Raw genomic sequence first — 17,270 nt, 5'->3', positions numbered from 1 at the left:
AATACACAATTTCTGAATGTTGGATGTACTTCATTGTGCAAGGGCGACCCCGTTCACACTTGCGATTTGACGATTTGCTACTGTTTCGATGTACCCAGGGCCTGCAATCCAGGACCAGGGCCAGCCTTCACATATGTCTAAATGTAAAGCAGATTTAGGGCCGGCTTTTCGTATCACATTAACAATGTAGTTATGTAGCTCAGTAGACACGCCCATGCTCCACGCGCACATGAAAGGTAAATAGAAAGCTGGCATGCTCTGCTAGGCAAGAGAAAGTGGATCAATATTGAAAGATAATTATTTCTACATCATATAACTTTAATTATAAAAAAAATTACATTTTAAAAAGTCTAGCGGGTTAACGTTCAGGTTGCTTCTTTCACATAATATACGAGCTGCAGTGCATTCATAATTATGCTTAATGTGTCACCATTACTCATTCTTCCTGTTATTTAGTAACTAATCAATAAATATAAAAGCTGCAGGATTGTGGATCTCAATAATTATCAATAATGCCTGGGACTTGGCATATTCAGCCACTATTGTTTATTTTGTAGGCAGATGGTATTCATGCAAGTTAAACAAATGTGCATAAATGAGACAAAACATGTGCCATGTGTTTAACATTATTTAATGGGGTGTCTTTCCTTAGGAGGGAGCAGTAGTATGATTAGATGCTCAGCCATGAGTTTGTCTTGTGAATGCCAGTCACTGTGAACAACCTGATAGTCATTTGTAATCCAAGTGAAGCATCCATTCCGAAAATAAATATTTATACCTGTCAACACTAGCAAGTTGCTGTTTCCCACGTTCTAAATACCTCCGTGTGCTTGAGAGAATAATATGATTGTGGGTTGGGGGTAAACTCGGACCATCACCCTGATACACACCATAAGAGTAAGTGAAAATAGTCAATAACATATTGTGGCAAAGTGGCTGAGTGGAAACAGGCGCAGGGGTGATGCAGTGCGTTAAAGAAGCAGACAGATAATTGTAATCCGGTTTGGAAATGTTTTTATTGTATTTTTCCAGGTCTGGCGACCAAACAATAATCCCCCGGCAATACACACCAGTGTGTACAGCACAGGGTAAATAACAAGGGAAATACAGTCCCAAATAATAAACAATATCCGCCCCACAATAATATAGACATGGTCACAAGTCCTGGGTGAGTGTAGTAGTGCTCATGGTGGGTGATACAAGTTGATATTGTGGTGAAGTGCTGTCCGGTTTAGTGTTGGCCCTTGGCACCAGCTCCGGAACGGTGTTAGCTGTCTAGTAACGTACAAGACAAGACGAGACAATTACAAACAAACAAACAAAACACTCACGATAGTTTCTTTTTACGCTCTCACAGTCCTTCTTGGTTCTATCGAAAAAACAAATCAATGCGAAGGAACAGATTACGATTCTCCATCCCCTTTGATGCTATCACACATGACCCCTTGGTAAACAAATGCAACAACCTCTCCAATCTGTGGCTGCCATGTCGTTTCCCTTCCCTTTACCAATAACTCCTTCAATGCGTTATTGCAACAGAGTCTCGTCCCTTCCTAGCTGGCCGACTTCCCTTGAGCCCTGGGAAAGAACTGTCAGGCCAGCCTGTCCAGGGAACTCTGTTCTCGCTGCTTAGTGCCCTCATAGGTCAGGAGGAAGATTTACAACAAAGAATCATTGTATTTCTGTGAGATATATGTTTTCATTTTTTTAATATATACCATAAAATGCTACATCTGCTACAAATCAAGGATTACAGTATATCTTGGTCACTCTTCCATTCTGAGTGTAGGCTATTGTTCCAAAAAAAAAAAAAAGGAAGAGAGGGGCACATAAGCTTGCTTTTGGTTAATTTTGTTATTTTATAACAGCTACGCATTGCAGCATACCTGGTCTCTGAGTCTCTCACGCAAGCAGTTTCCTGCTAATGTACAATAACAAAGGCGCCACACCCTCTACCTCCTGGGAGAGATCCACCCCTAGTCTTACATCATTATTAACCAATATACCAGTAACACCATTCGTAACAATATGCATAGAGCCCCAAAATATGTGTTAGTGTACATAATACAGATAATGCAAAAGAGTCTTTGACCAGCCATATTTCTGGAATGTGGTATTTATGTAATCCTCATACACTGTGCACGTGTGTACTGAAAATAATTGAATTCTGAGCTGGTCGGCCAGTGATTTTAATGTTCGACATTGAATCTCCCGTCTCTTTCATCTGTCTCTCCTTCACCTTAACTCTACAGCTCAAAATGTTCTCTTGGTAATGGAAGAAGGAAGTGATAATCCATTATGGATAAACTTACATACAAATAGGTGAAAGCTCTAGCGTCATTGCGCCAAATTTGCACATCCCTGTATGTGCTATATCAGACTAAAGAAAAAAATTAATCATCTTGTCTGATTTTGCAGCCCTTACTGATGAAAGATTCTGGTGAAATGGATTTCCCAGAAAAGCTCCAGGAAATGGGCAGTTGCATCATATTAGATTAACATTTCTGCTTCTTCTTTGAGAAAGGTAAAACAAAGACAGGGACTGATTAGATGGATATCACAAACTATTTCTGTATCTACTAGCATGAGAAGATGTAGGGCCATATTTTCAAAGAGTTTCTGCCAGTCTTTAATTAACTTCTATTTTTTGGAAGAGGTAAAACACCTGTTAATTTTACAAAACAAGAACAACTACATTGCATATTCCAAGTCCTCTTAAGCAATCTCAATCTGTTTTGATTTTCATTTTGTAACACTGACATGACTTTTTTCTCCTTTTAACAAATAGCAGTTAATTAAACAATGGCACAAATGCTTTGAGAATATGTCTCTTGGAGCTTTAGGGTTAAGGTGAAGGAGATGTGATGGGTATTTTGAAGAGAGGTGGGTATTTGGATTGGTTATAATTAATTTAGTTTAATTCAGACCCCTGCATTGTTTGTGTTTCCCAGGACAGTTCCCCTAATACAGGTACAGATGATCAACAATGACTAGAGAGCTCTATGAGTAGCTGTTGGATTGCTAACTCAACATGCTCACTCTACATGATAGTGAAATCCACCCAGATGAAGTGGATATCTACCACGGCAGTTTCATCAACAGAAACAGAAGTCAGGTATTGTTCAGCACGAACCAGAAGGTATGTAATGAGGGACTCTAAGGAAAATCTAAAGGGGAGTGTCATTTGACAATTAATGACTTGGAAAGCTATAGAACTGAAGCCCTTAACATTGTTCACTTTTATTTTTACATCTATTAAGATATGTTTTAAATGTTCCCTAATGTTTGTAATCATTAAAACAAACTACTAAAATTAGAAAAGAGCCATGGAAAGTTTTACTATTAAGAAATTACAGCCTTGAAATAAAGTGTGAATTAAACTGCTTATTTGACCCATTTTCTGGATAACGGTGTTTGGTCCTGCAATATATTCCCCCACAGTAGTCTCACTCTAATGAAAGGTGCAGTCAGAACTACAAATAACTGTCATTTTAGAAAGCATCAGATACCTCCAAACTTTCATCCACCAATCAGGAAGGACCATTCCACGGCATTACTGCAAAGTACATGACCGTGCAACATTCAGATTGAGTGTCTAGCTTAACGCAAGGAAAGCAAAACACTGAAAAAGTAATTAGGTACTGCATGTTATTTAAAGATTTAAATCTTACCGTCCAGTCACAGTCTACTACAGGGATGGAAATAAGACTCCTATTGCACAGCAGTTTGACCCGCTCTAATGTCTAGGTAACAAGCTAAGGTGTGTCTAAACGTAGGAATGGATCAAACTGCCATGCAATGGGAGTCTTATTTCCATCCCTAAACTACCTCACAGGCATGCCCTCGGATTAGGGTTCTGTCGCTTAAGTGCATTAGTAAAGCTTCAACTCCTGTTGATCCAAATCAAATTGTGTTTCAAATAGATGTGTTTCTGCCACGTCTTCATATTAAAATTAGAGCTTTCAGTATGAAGAAAAAGGTTGATGACTGTGACATAACAGTATGTTTATTTGAGCCCAGGCTCCACTAGGTACTTTGGATCACAGGGTAATGAGATTGGGTTTTAATGATATCATTTCTCTAGCATTTTCATGCGATCATTCTAGCTGCGTCTATAAATTGGCTGATTGGGGTCTGTTTGTAGATGCAGGTGTGCATGGACACACACACACACACACACACACACACACACACACACACACACACACACACACACACACACACACACACACCCCACAGTAATTCAATATATTAATTACTGGCTGTTCTGTATGAAGATGATCATCACTAACAGACAGAGAGATGCCTCAATAGGTATTCCCACAATCTGATACGCCCATTTAATGTTAATATGCTTCCACCTAGGGGGTTGTTTCTGGTCCTCCACTCACTGGAGGAGGGGCTGGAGGTCCAGATCCTGGTCCTGCCACTCTGCAGCATCAAGGGTTGTCAGTTCCCTGCAGGATATATATACATATACACATGCACACACACACACTCACACACACACACACGCAGTGTATATATACTGTATTGTGTATGTGATCGAGCTGCAGTCACGTTCGTTGCCTCTTTTAAATATAGACCCAGGGCACACAGACTGGAGGTTTTAAGAACTTTTGTGCAATTGTCAATATTTGCAAAAATAAATAAAACAAAAATAAACACCTAGCTCTTCTTGAGCACTAACTAAACATGAACTGGAACTCTAAACTAATAACCGGACAGCTAGGCTATTTACCTGCTAAAAACAAAACACTCAGGTTTACAAATATGTTTCACAACAACACCATTCACAAAAAGGCTTTCACAAAATATCTTTCAGTGACTCACACTCTTGACACACACTTGGACCCTTCACACATCAGCCCCAAAGAGACTGACTGCTTTTTTTAAATACCCTGCACCTGGCTCTAATTTACAAGGATAGCCAGGTGCAGGGGATAATTAATAATACAATTATAATTAAATAACTAAACAAACAAACACACCTTTTTATGCAGGGAGGATTTTAACCCCCTCCTGCTGTGTTTATATATATACAGCTCTGGAAAAAATTAAGAGACCACTGCAAAATTATCAGTTTCTCTGGTTTTACTATTTAAGGGTATGTGTTTGGGTAAAATGAACATTTTTGTTTTATTCTATAAACTACTGACAACATTTCTCCCAAATTCCAAATAAAAATATTGTCATTTAGAGCATTTATTTGCAGAAAATGACAACTGGTCAAAATAACAAAAAAGATGCAGTGTTGTCAGACCTCAAATAATGCAAAGAAAATAAGTTCATATTCATTTTAAAAAAACACAATACTAATGTTTTAACTTAGGAAGAGTTCAGAAATCAATATTTGGTGGAATAACCCTGATTTTCAAGTACAGCTTTCATGCGTCTTGGCATGCTCTCCACCAGTCTTTCACATTGATGTTGGGTGACTTTATGCCACTCCTGGCGCAAAAATTCAAGCAGCTCGGCTTTGTTTGATGGCTTGTGACCATCCATCTTCCTCTTGATCACATTCCAGAGGTATTCAGTGGGGTTCAGGTCTGGAGATTGGGCTGGCCATGTCTTGATCTGGTGGTCCTCCATCCACACCTTGATTGACCTGGCTGTGTGACATGGAGCATTGTCCTGCTGGAAAAACCAATCCTCAGAGTTGGGGAACATTGTCAGAGCAGAAGGAAGCAAGTTTTCTTCCAGGACAACCTTGTACAAACATATTCATTTTTCATTTTTCATTTTATTTTATATATTTATATAATTTGTGGAAGTATAGTAATTGTTTGGAATTTTTATTGTCTGTTCACTTAGGGCTCTCTTTGTATTAGTGCTTGCAAAATGGAGATGTACCTGTGCTGCCCCTGCAGGCACAAAGAGAATAAATTAAACTAAACTAAACTATGATACAAAAATGTCAAATATAAGTATAAGTTAGGAAACTGGGTATTGTCAGTATTTAACCTGCAGTAAGCTCTTGAGACTGTGGGGATAGAGGGGGGTGTCTGAGAATCACTCATCAAATTCAGATTAAACGTTTCATTGCTATTTCTTATTCTATACTATTGTGATAGCTCTAATTTTGAATCGCTACTGTGGCACAGGATGTCTATTGCTGATATCATACCTGCATAACCAAATTGCAGCATACAGTGGGTGGTGGTTTAGAGATGTTGTTTTCATGTGACAGGACTCTGTCTGCAGCACTGCTGGATCACTGCAGAGCACAGTCTTATAGGGAATGCCAGTCCAGGAGACAAGAAGCTGCTTTCTTTTTCCTTTTTAAATAATGGAGGAAGACATTGACAAGCATATATTTTTGCAGAGGCTTGCTATCAGCAGCACTAAAGCAGCTAAATCCATGGCTTATTCTCCATCCTTTCAGCAACACTACATTAGGTCTTGGATTAAAGAAAATATCAGGAAGAAAGAGTGCAAATACTATGTGGAAAACACAGCAGGAGCAGTCACTGGGTACGTTTTCTTTATTTTTGTCTTTTGCTTGCTTCAGCTTTCTTTATCACTGCTGAGTCATTGCCCAGGTAGGAATAACAGGCTGTTATGTTACATTTAAGGACGAGAGGATGGGGCAGGATAGCAAAAGCAGACGCAGGTACTGTAGCTCATTATTGCATGAACATGCACAAAAATCAGTCAGATGTTTCTTCAGTTTTTTTTCATTTGGAAGAGTACGTTTGCACAGTCACCTAGGGGCAAGCACCTGCCTGCTGTGGACAGCTCAATGGTAATAACTAAATGCAGCCGTGTGTCTATTTGGATCAGTGGTTGTCTTTGTGTCTTTGCATGTCTGTTGTCTGCATATGAGTACGGTTTCAGAAAAATCCTGTCCCGGTTTCTAGGTGTTTGAGAATCATTTAGGGTAGGTAGGAGGGTGCTCTTTCTAGCAGAGCTCAAGAATACTGAAAAACCAGCTTATTCCTGGGTGCTGTAGTCAGCGGGAATGCTGGCTCTAAAGGTATCTATCAAACCAGGAAAAACCTTGTAAATTAAACTTCCCTAAGGCTGCTGCATCTGTCTAAAAAGTAGGCAACATTTGCTATCAATGGAGTAACTGCCACCAACGGTTCCACACTATGTAACTTAACTTACTTTTATATTGTAGTGGTCAACTCAGTTGCTTATCATGTCAACTCTATTCAATTCAAAAGACAGTTAAGGAATATGCATTTCATTCTTCATTACTGTGACGCTGCCTATTTTCATGTAAGAGCAATGAAGCACTGCTGTTCTGCAGGTTAATTGCATTGCCTTGTTTTATTGTCCTTGCAGAAAAGAAATCTGTAAGTGTGGCTATAGGAAGGCGTCTCATTCTGAAGAAGCTGTTAAACATGAAGAGTTCCTGGGTGAAACGTGGGACCTGAAAAGGCATGTCCGTGAAGAACCTACTGATGCGTACGGGGACATCACCTTCACTGGCTTGGGGCAAAACGTTGTCAAGGTTTGTCATCTGTAATGCCATTTTGAAAAACAGACATCCACCAGATTTCCTCCCTCAAATTCCCTGATGGAATCGGTAAACATCAAGCAATGATCAGCATTCCTCTAGAACATTTTACATGCCTTGCATGACTTTCCATGTTGAATCAGTGTTATCCAGGTGGTCCTATAACCTACTGACTCCTGTTATTTTAAAATATCTAAAGTTAGTTTTTTTATGTACTGGTGTGGTTTTGGTATTAAGTTTTACCCTACACTATGTGGCAACCCAATTGAAAAGCTGCCCTCCCCACGGAGTAATGCATCTTTAGCTGGGAGAATTAACCACACATTTCTTTCTTTGGTCTCTCACTAAGATCCTTTGTTTGTGTGCAGTTTGTGCGGGTCTCCTCAGACACTAAACCGGACACCCTGTACAAGCTGATGAGAGACCACTGGGGGCTCAACGTTCCCAACCTGCTGATCTCAGTCACCGGAGGAGCCAAGAACTTCCACATGAAGCCCAGGCTGAAGAACATGTTCCGCAGAGGGCTCATCAAGGTGGCCCGCTCCACAGGTGCGGCCTGCCTGCTTTACAAGCTCTCAGATAAATCCGTGTTGTTTTAAGATCATTGATAAGGTAGAATCTCAAAGGTACAGTACCATCCCCACATTTACTGTATGAACTGATCGGTCAACCACACACACTACTTGAAACCAGAAACCGGGCTGCTGGATACTGTAACAGATGCTGTGAATTGACCAGTTAAAGAGATCTCTTTAATCTAGGGTAGTGCTGCAACAAGTGTTTATTTCAAAGCTGCACATTTCACACCGATACATAGAGGGGTAAATTTTCAAAGGCGACTAAGGACTTTAGATGGGTCAGCTTTTTAAACGTTTGGACGGGGGTCTAGCGTAAGAGCGATGTCCTTAGATGCTCTGCCCCGCCTACCGGCGTCTAGTTTAGCTCATTACCATTTTTACGTGATTTTCAAACATTGAGACTCTGTCTAAACAGGCATTTAGGTGTCTAAAGTTAGACCTGCTCCAATGGCGTGTAGAGCACATTTACAAAAAGGTGCCTGCTGCTGTCACTTGCAAGAACACAGTGGAAAGAGATGAGAGTGGAAAGAGATAAGAGTTTACGAGAGGGAGACAGGTGTGTTGTAGTGTTTGTGAACATTATTTACATTTATCTTAAACAAATATCGAGTCAGAATCATGTATTGATTGCTGAGAAAGAATTAGGCTTGTGTGTATATAGTTCATCCCTTACGAAAAAAATCTATTGTATTACTATAAGATCCTATAGTGCCCTATAGTATTCCTGTATTTGTATAGTATTTCTGTTTGTACTACTTCATTCTGTAGTGTAGTATAACATTTACTATATAATTCTATAGTATTTCTCTGTAGTATGTCCCAATTCCAATTAACAAAATTTTACTATAAGATTCCTATAGCAAAACTATACAATTCTTGTCATAAGGGGTTATATGTAAATTTATGTTCCTCAGATTCGCATTTTCTGTGTTTTCTCAACACGTCATCACATTAGTTTATGGAGTTTACCCAAAATTACATTCATGTTTGTATTACAGGAAATAAACGTGGAAAAATCAGAACAGTACAGTGTCGATAATGCGATCAATAAGCACAAAAAAAGTCTTCAAGTAAAGTCTGAGCAATAACAGACAGACAGCATTTATGTATTGCTATGGGGTACAGCATACCAAAAAGTTTTCGTTCAAATTAAGTTGCACTGCAAATTCATTTTCCCTGTCCCTTTTGCATGGGGGAAAAAAAAAAATACTGTACTTAAAAATTCAATAGTGTTCCAATGCAAGGTGTGATGCTTTTTTAAATACATGGCGTGTCATAAATGAAAGTGAGATATTTTTCTAATATCAAAACAAAGTTTCCTCAATTAAGAGTGTCATTACTAAATGAAAAACAAATTCCATATTTATTTTGTTTTTCCGAGGCTGCATCTGGCTACCTTTTGAGCAGAGCATTCGCCTTTCTCATCTGGTGCTTTTATTTTGACTGATTCAATGACACTAAACCAATCAATGTAGACCACACTAAGATTGTTTACGTAGGTTTATTTGAACTGGAAAGAACAAGTCGTTCATGAACTGCACATCACAAAAGCTAGGGAGAATCTATATTTGGTTGACTGAGTTCATAAACATTAAATTCAATATATAGTTATGATATATATATATATATATATATATATATATATATATATATATATATATATATATATATACCAGTCATAAGAAATATATATATATATATACAGTTTAAGTAGCCACCCTTTGCCTTAATAACAGCCTCACAAATACGAGGCATTCGGTTAACAAGTTTCAGCAGGAAATCACCCGACCTGTCTTCCCAGCTCTTCTGCAGCAATTCCCAGTACAAGTTCTATGGAATTGAGGTCTGGAGACTGGGCAGGCCAGGTCATTAGATTGAGTTGTCCTTCACTTTCCTTCTTTGCCAGATAGTTCTTGCACAACTTTGAGGTGTGTTTCGTGTCATTATCTTGCTGAAGAATGAAGGACTGCCCAACTAGCTGTAATTCTGATAGAATGGCATGCCTCTGAAGTATACTATGATAGCCATGCTGGTTAAGCTTGCCATGGACTTGATAAAGATCACCGACTCTGTCACCAGCAAAGCAACCCCAGACCATGACACTGCCTCCTCCATGCTTGACAGTGGGAACCACACATGCAGAACTCATGCGCTCACCCTCTCTGCGTCTTACAAATACTCGGCGGTTGGACAGATATTTCAAATTTTGACTCATCGGTCCATAAGACCGACTTCCACTCCTCAGACGTCCAGTTTCTGTGTTTTTTGGCCCAGGCAAGTCTCTTCCTCTTATTCTGCACTCTTAACAATGGTTTCTATGCAGCAATTCTTCCAGTTAGGCCAGCTTGACGCAATCTCCTGTGAACAGTTGATGTTGAAACATCTGTACTTCTAGTACCATTTAGCTGAGCTTGTATTTCAGGGGCAGTTAATCGTTGGTTTCGTAGACTTGTGACTCGAATGAACTTGTTCTCTGATTCTGAGGTCACCCTTGGCCTGCCAGACCTTGTTCAGTCCTCATAAGTGCCAGTTTCTTCAAATCGTTTGATGGTCTTGGCCACAGCAGTTACAAACACTTGCAAAGTTCTTGCGATTTGTCTTAAAGATTGACCTTCATTTCTTAAAGTAATTAAAGACTTTTTTACAGTCTTTTTTCTTTGCTTAACTGAGCGTATTTTGCCATTTTCTGCTCCCTTACATTCAGAAATGACAAAATTGTACCTATGCTACCTATATTTATAGTAATCATGGACCCTCACCTGTTAACAATAATTGGTGACAAAAGGTTACTTAGGTAACATGCTAGTTAACTCAGAGAACATCTAACAAAGACACTTTTATACTTAGGCCAGTGTTCTAACACTGTGTTATACACATTTCAGACTTTTAACTGACTTGGGCTTCAGACTGAAATCCCCTTGCTTTGGGTGACCATTTCATTGACATTGACAAGATTTACATTTTCATTTAAAAATTTAATTTTTGAATGCAATTCACTTATGATTATCAACTTATATAAGTACACATATCATATAATGAAATATTAAGTGCTTATAGACAAGTTTATACAGTTAAGCATAGATAATCATGAAAAACCTGTATATTTAGAATCCTGGAGATAACATAACCGTTTGAACCATTAGCATTGTTTAGCTATCAGTATCAATCTAATTTAATTTAATTTTTCTGTACATTTGGAATCACACATTGTTTTTCTTACAACAAAAAAAGAGACTCGAACAAGTGGTATTTGCGGAACTAATCCATGGTATTTATTCAGCACAAAGCAAAACTATGTTTGCCCAATTTGATTGACAGATCCATCCCTCCTTACCATACAAGGCTGCTCTGGGAAGTTACTGTAAATGTTGCCAAAGCACAACTGCCTTCGATTTATACTGATTTGCAACAAACCTTCTTAAACAATCTTAATGCGGTCTACATTAATTGGTTTTGTGTCATTTATTATTTATTTGTTTAGCAGATGTACACAAGGTTACCTACATAGTAAACTAAGAAGAACTGTGAAAAAAAAATACAAACTTGTAATCTGAGTTTTTGACAGCGTGAAGCAGCACTCTAGAAAGTACATACCGTCTGGATCATAGATACATTGTGAAGTGTGCATTTCCTTTTCCATGAAGCCTGTGTAAAAGGGATGTATTTGGACTGATATTCAGCAGCAGAATACCAAGTGCCCCATCGTGTTATGCATGGCTCAGGCGCAACTTTATGGGTAAAGTACAGCCTTCTTGTTGGATTGCTTCTGTCAAGCGGTCTTTGGGCAATATTTAAACAACGGTTGCAACCAACTTGTCTACTTTCAGAAAATGATTTGCCCAGATATTGCTGGCAAGGCCTATTATGAGGGCATTACAAGTCAAATGTACTGAATTTGACAGTAGACATCGAAGAATGTCATTGTATGCCTTGATCATGATGTAACTGGCATTATCGGAGACAAATTCAGACACATTATTAAAATTAACTTCAAACGCATTTTAACATTTCACAACGCCCTGTGCCATCGCTGAGTAATTCACAGAATACAGATTAACTGTATCGGATAATATTACTTTAGATTCGAAGGTATTCGATAGTCCTTGGAGAACAAACAAAATGTGCAAAACATATTGATCTTTTGCAGCATTTATTACATGTTTGTTCAGAACTGCACGTAATTTGGGATTACCAGTTTTTTTTTCCACAAACACATGCCTCCGTCAAATCGAAAATAAAATCTCGTCCGCGTTTATAATTTTCGTTCCCTTTACGTTTTTTTTTTTTTTTTACTGAAGACGCCGTCTCATAGCTGTCAATCTCAGCCTTTCATTTTCTGTGTTTTTCTGATGATAAGTGTTCGTTTGTTGTTGACTTTCGAGTGTGGCCCAAAGATACATTACAAGCGGTGCAAAATAAATTATGCCCATCGGTGTACACTGCGTGCGTTTGCTAAACGAAATGCGTTTTGATTGCGATGTCTTTGACGCCATGTTAGGTCTCTCGATTTTTCGTTTAACGCATCAATTTATTCAATTACAATGTATACTCATCATAATTAGCCTTTTTTCTAATTAGTCAAAGCGTATTGTGTTGATTTCTTAATTGTGAATTCGATTACTATAACTGGAGTGGCTGCAGGGACACCTAGGGGCAACAGTTGAATTACAATTGAAAAAAACTGGTAGCGTAAAACGCAGGACCCTATAGAGAATGGAGGGGCAGGACTGGTAACATAGAATTATTTTGTCATTTGCAGCTAGTTAAAGTAAAGGAGATCTAATTACCCTGTTCTGGTTGTGACTATGCCATTCAGTCATACACATATACTGATAACCCTCTCTATCTGTCTCTCTCTCTCTCTCTCTCTCTCTCTCTCTCTCTCTCTCTCTATATATATATACAGTAGGTTTATCAATATGTATATATTGATTTAGGGACAGTGCTTAGTGAGATGTTTATCCAAAAACTACACACAATCCTGAGATTGATAGAGCTGAGCCCCAGACAATGCATTCACTTCAGTTTTGTAGATTCCAAAGCACACCCTTTTAATGATGTCATTTATGACCCCTCCTCACTATACCTGTGTTCGTGGCACAGTGGCACTGGAACAGTTTTTAAAATGGGGGTGCTGAAAGCCATTGAACAAAACTGTAACCCCAGCACCCCTAATTCCAGCACCCCTAGTTCCAGCACCCTTGACATGGAAAGTTTCCAAGCCTCACAAACATTCCTTTACTTCACCACCATGCAACCAAGCAGAGCAGAGGACCCTTATGTTCTTACATTCCAGAACTCAAAAACCCAAAATACCACTCCCAGCTTCTTTGTTCAATTTGTAACAGAAAATAACATAAAAGAATAATCCGTTGGAACACAAAAACTATTACAAAATTCCTTACAACAACAACAACAATAATAATAATAACGACAACAACAACAATAATAATAATAATAATAATAATAATAATAATAATAATAATAATAATAATATCTATCATATGATAGTCATTGTTTATTCTCATTTGAGAGAACAAACATGGGGAAGTGACAGCATGGAAAAGCAGTCCTTTGTGGAATATGTGAGAATATATTATGTTGCATAGAATTCATTGAAAAACACTCTGTAAACCAAAGTCTTTGTCTGCACCATAGCTGAGTGTTGTTGAGTCACGGGTTAAGGGATTGTGTTGTGGCCAAAATAATTTAAACAGGGATGCCATACTACGGATTCAAGATGCTAAAGTCATAATCTTGTGGTGTAACAATTAAAACACAAGTTTATGTGAAGTCTTTATTGGACTCTTTCAACACCTTTATACAGGAAATATAACTCTGCTTTAAACTGTAGACCGCGTTAGTGGTATAAATTAGGAAATATAACTCCACTGAAAAAGAACACCAAAAAACTATACCGTATAGTCCTTTTTTTTTTTTTTTAGTATAACACTGAAGCTGTTTTGTTTAATTATCCTAGGCTAGCTTTTCTGCAAAGTTACTTAGTTCTGAAAGTTTAAATGTGATTAGGAAGACATCTAACATTCACAATATATCAATAAAATCTGGCAGGAGGACAAGAAACCAGACATGGGACATTATAATTCCAAAACCTAATGCAGTAAGTGATACTGTACTGTAGGGGGCATTGCAGCGGATATGTGTAGGTGACCACTATTTCCTCTGGCTGCAGGTGCGTGGATTGTGACGGGGGGCTCCCATGCTGGGGTAATGAAGCACGTCGGAGAGGCTGTTCGAGACTACACCATGAGCAGCAGCTCCAAGGAAGGGAAGATCGTGGCAATCGGCATAGCAACCTGGGGGATTGTACACAACAGTAAATGCCTGGTCAGCAGTGAGGTAAGGGGCCGCTATTAATGTGTGATCCTATTGGCCGTATTACAGTATGCAACAGCTTTGCATTGAGGTTCACTAGCTGTTTGTAAACATATTTAAAATGTTATGCGGACAGTTTGTGCTACCACCCATGAAATGTTGATTGTTGGTTAACACAAATGGTATTTTATAGTCTAAATTCTGGAGTTTCACATCCCTTTCCAGTGCAGATATGGAGCATTCCCCATTTTAATGTCCCTTTCAGAGAAGTGGTACCTTTGTATCCAACATGGTAGCTGTCAGCCTTGGATTGTAATGTCGTGTTGTTGAACAAAACCGGTTGTACCTGGTCAGCACAAGAAAGCTTGAAACCCAACAAGGAACACCCAGTGCTGAATCAAGAGGTGTAGGAGGCTTAGTAATCTGTTCTTTAGGGCTAAACTGAAATGTCCCAACATGGTGCATGGGGGCCACTGTTCTATTGGAACTCCCTCAGATGTGAAACTAAAACCATGTCTACAGTGTCTACAGCATCCCATGGCACGAAGAAGGATTGGGGACTGGCTATTGCAAACCCATCCCTGCCATGAGCCAATATCATAGTGCATGGGGGTTCCCCTGGTTCCATCTGCAATGGGGCATTACACAAAGGTTACATATCAAGCTTCTCAAGAGCCCCGGTCCGAACAGCATTGATATTGCTTTGCTGCCAATGGAAAAGGACAGGAACGACTTCAAATGGATTGTACCTGTCCCCGTGGATTTAGGCAGTCAATAGTGTAGCTTTATTGCCCTGTTCGGTCTTTGGACAGAAATCTGCCACTGACAGAAACGACAGTCATTCTTTTATATTTTTAAACACGTAATACGGCTCCATTTTGTTTGATTAAATCTACCCTTTGATGGATCTTTACTTATATAGTTGAATGCTATCTTGTTGGTGCTAGGGGAAGTTCCCTGCCAAGTACACCCTGGATGAGGAGAGTCAAGGCAGGCTGTCCTGTCTGGATAACAACCACTCCCACTTCATCCTGGTAGACAATGGCACCCACGGAACATATGGTGTGGAGATCGCACTGAGGGGCAAGCTGGAGAAATTCATATCCGAACAGACCCTGGGATGCACAGGTAACATGGGGACAGCTTCTGGCTGGCCAATGAAGAGTGTAGTGTGTCATTTCAAACCTGAGCTTTTGCTACCGAAAAGTATATTGCACAGTATGTGCACAAATCCTTTTAAGAATTGGACAAGTATATTTTTATTGAGACAGTAAATAATAAGGAGGCTGTGCAGATTTCTATTACCATTATCATGTCTCAGTGCGTCTTGTTCTGTTTGATTTGTTTTCAAAGACCATGGAATAAAAATCCCTGTTGTCTGTGTAGTACTGGAGGGAGGACCAGGCACATTAGACGTGAGTATGCCTTGGAGGCAAACAATAAACAAACCATTTTTACACTTGGTGTTTCTGGGTTTTAATGTTCCAATATTAAATTATTTTCTCTATATCAGTTTTTTTTACATGAATTTAGACTTGCTTTGTACTTGTCTGGAGAATTCTAACTGCCTAGCACAGACTTCCTCATAGCAGTTAAACCCTGTAACAATGTGACCTTTCAACTTTTCTGGCCCATCCTACTCGACATATATAAAAGGCAAGTAGGTGGGACCAGTCAAGTTCAAAGATCATTTTGTCACGTGATTTGAGTAAAATGAAAGTCTGTTCAGACCTAGGCAGTTAGCATTTTCAAAACAAGTTCACTGAGAGATCAAGATAGATACAGAGAAAACATGAGGAGAACTCAATAGACCAATAGAACCCAGAATCACTGATCTTAAATGCAAACAGTATAAAAAGGCAAGGGAAAGGTGAAAAAAATATAAAGTGAAATTTTAAGGTATTGCTTGGTATTTAACCCCTTCATCCTACCGTTTGGTGATTTCCTTGCAGACTATCTACAGTGCCGTGATGAATGGCACCCCGTGTGTAGTGATGGAGGGATCAGGGCGTGTGGCTGATGTGATTGCTCAGGTGGCAAACCTGCCTGTGTCTGAGATCACAATTTCACACATCCAGAAACAACTGAAGACATACTTTGCTGAGGACTTCAAAACCTTTTCTGATATCCAAATCTTGGAATGGACTATGAAGGTAATGGATCAACACCTTTGGGTTGTGAAGTCAGTGAAGTCAGTCCGAGTGGAGTGGACTACACTGCTGACATTAGCTGATGTTTTTTTGTATGCATTACGATAATAAATTAACAGTACATATATATTAAAACTGTATTCTGTTTTTTTAGATTCAGGACATAGTGAGAATGCAGCAACTTTTGACAGTTTTCCAGCTAGAGAAAGAAGACCAGAATGATATGGATGTAGCCATCCTCCAGGCACTTTTGAAAGGTATTAGTGAAGTGCTCAGTGGTGGCTGTGTTGTGTTCAGCTATAGACAAATGTACAACATTGATTCTTCGTTCTTGCATGGCATTCTGTTCCCTCCCTCCACTTCAAAGCTCCATATTTTGTGGAGCCATTCCATCTTGATCAAGTTGACCAAATTCTGGGATGGTTTTTCACTTGGTCTATTTGATCTGGGATGACCCTATAATAAACTACCGTTCTTATCAAACTGCAGCTTCGAAAAGCCTTGATAATCAAGGTAAAGAGAACTGGGATCACCAGCTCAAGCTGGCTGTAGCCTGGAACAGAGTGGACATCGCCAAGAGTGAGATTTTCACAGATGACAAGCAGTGGAAGGTGAGTCCTGCTTCTATCCGTCTTACAGTTTTCTCCATAAACACATGAACCTCACAAAAGATCGCTTTCGGCTCACATTCGTGTCTTACTTCTATGTAACTGGAAAGAATAACTAATACAGAAAAAAGTG

The 17,270-nt window shown here is 39.1% G+C and overlaps 1 protein-coding gene across 2 annotated transcripts in view; it reads left to right on the top strand.

The window, feature by feature from the left end:
• Positions 1 to 17,270, top strand: part of LOC121322247 (transient receptor potential cation channel subfamily M member 2-like) — a 45,578-nt gene that overhangs the window by 5,020 nt on the left and 23,288 nt on the right. For both annotated transcript variants that reach the window (XM_041261927.1, XM_041261928.1), the window contains exons 2-11: positions 2,952 to 3,139; positions 6,386 to 6,474; positions 7,291 to 7,459; positions 7,834 to 8,014; positions 14,237 to 14,403; positions 15,327 to 15,507; positions 15,733 to 15,794; positions 16,332 to 16,532; positions 16,684 to 16,786; positions 17,019 to 17,140. In XM_041261927.1, the coding sequence (XP_041117861.1) occupies positions 3,032 to 3,139; positions 6,386 to 6,474; positions 7,291 to 7,459; positions 7,834 to 8,014; positions 14,237 to 14,403; positions 15,327 to 15,507; positions 15,733 to 15,794; positions 16,332 to 16,532; positions 16,684 to 16,786; positions 17,019 to 17,140 (1,383 nt within the window). In that variant the 5' untranslated portion in view covers positions 2,952 to 3,031. The remainder of the gene's footprint in view (positions 1 to 2,951; positions 3,140 to 6,385; positions 6,475 to 7,290; positions 7,460 to 7,833; positions 8,015 to 14,236; positions 14,404 to 15,326; positions 15,508 to 15,732; positions 15,795 to 16,331; positions 16,533 to 16,683; positions 16,787 to 17,018; positions 17,141 to 17,270) is intronic.

This window comes from Polyodon spathula, chromosome 10, assembly GCF_017654505.1.
Source record: "Polyodon spathula isolate WHYD16114869_AA chromosome 10, ASM1765450v1, whole genome shotgun sequence".
In the NCBI taxonomy this organism is placed as follows: Eukaryota; Metazoa; Chordata; class Actinopteri; order Acipenseriformes; family Polyodontidae; genus Polyodon; species Polyodon spathula.
The sequence above is the reverse complement of the archived record's forward strand: the minus strand, read 5'-3'. Positions and strand labels throughout refer to the sequence as shown.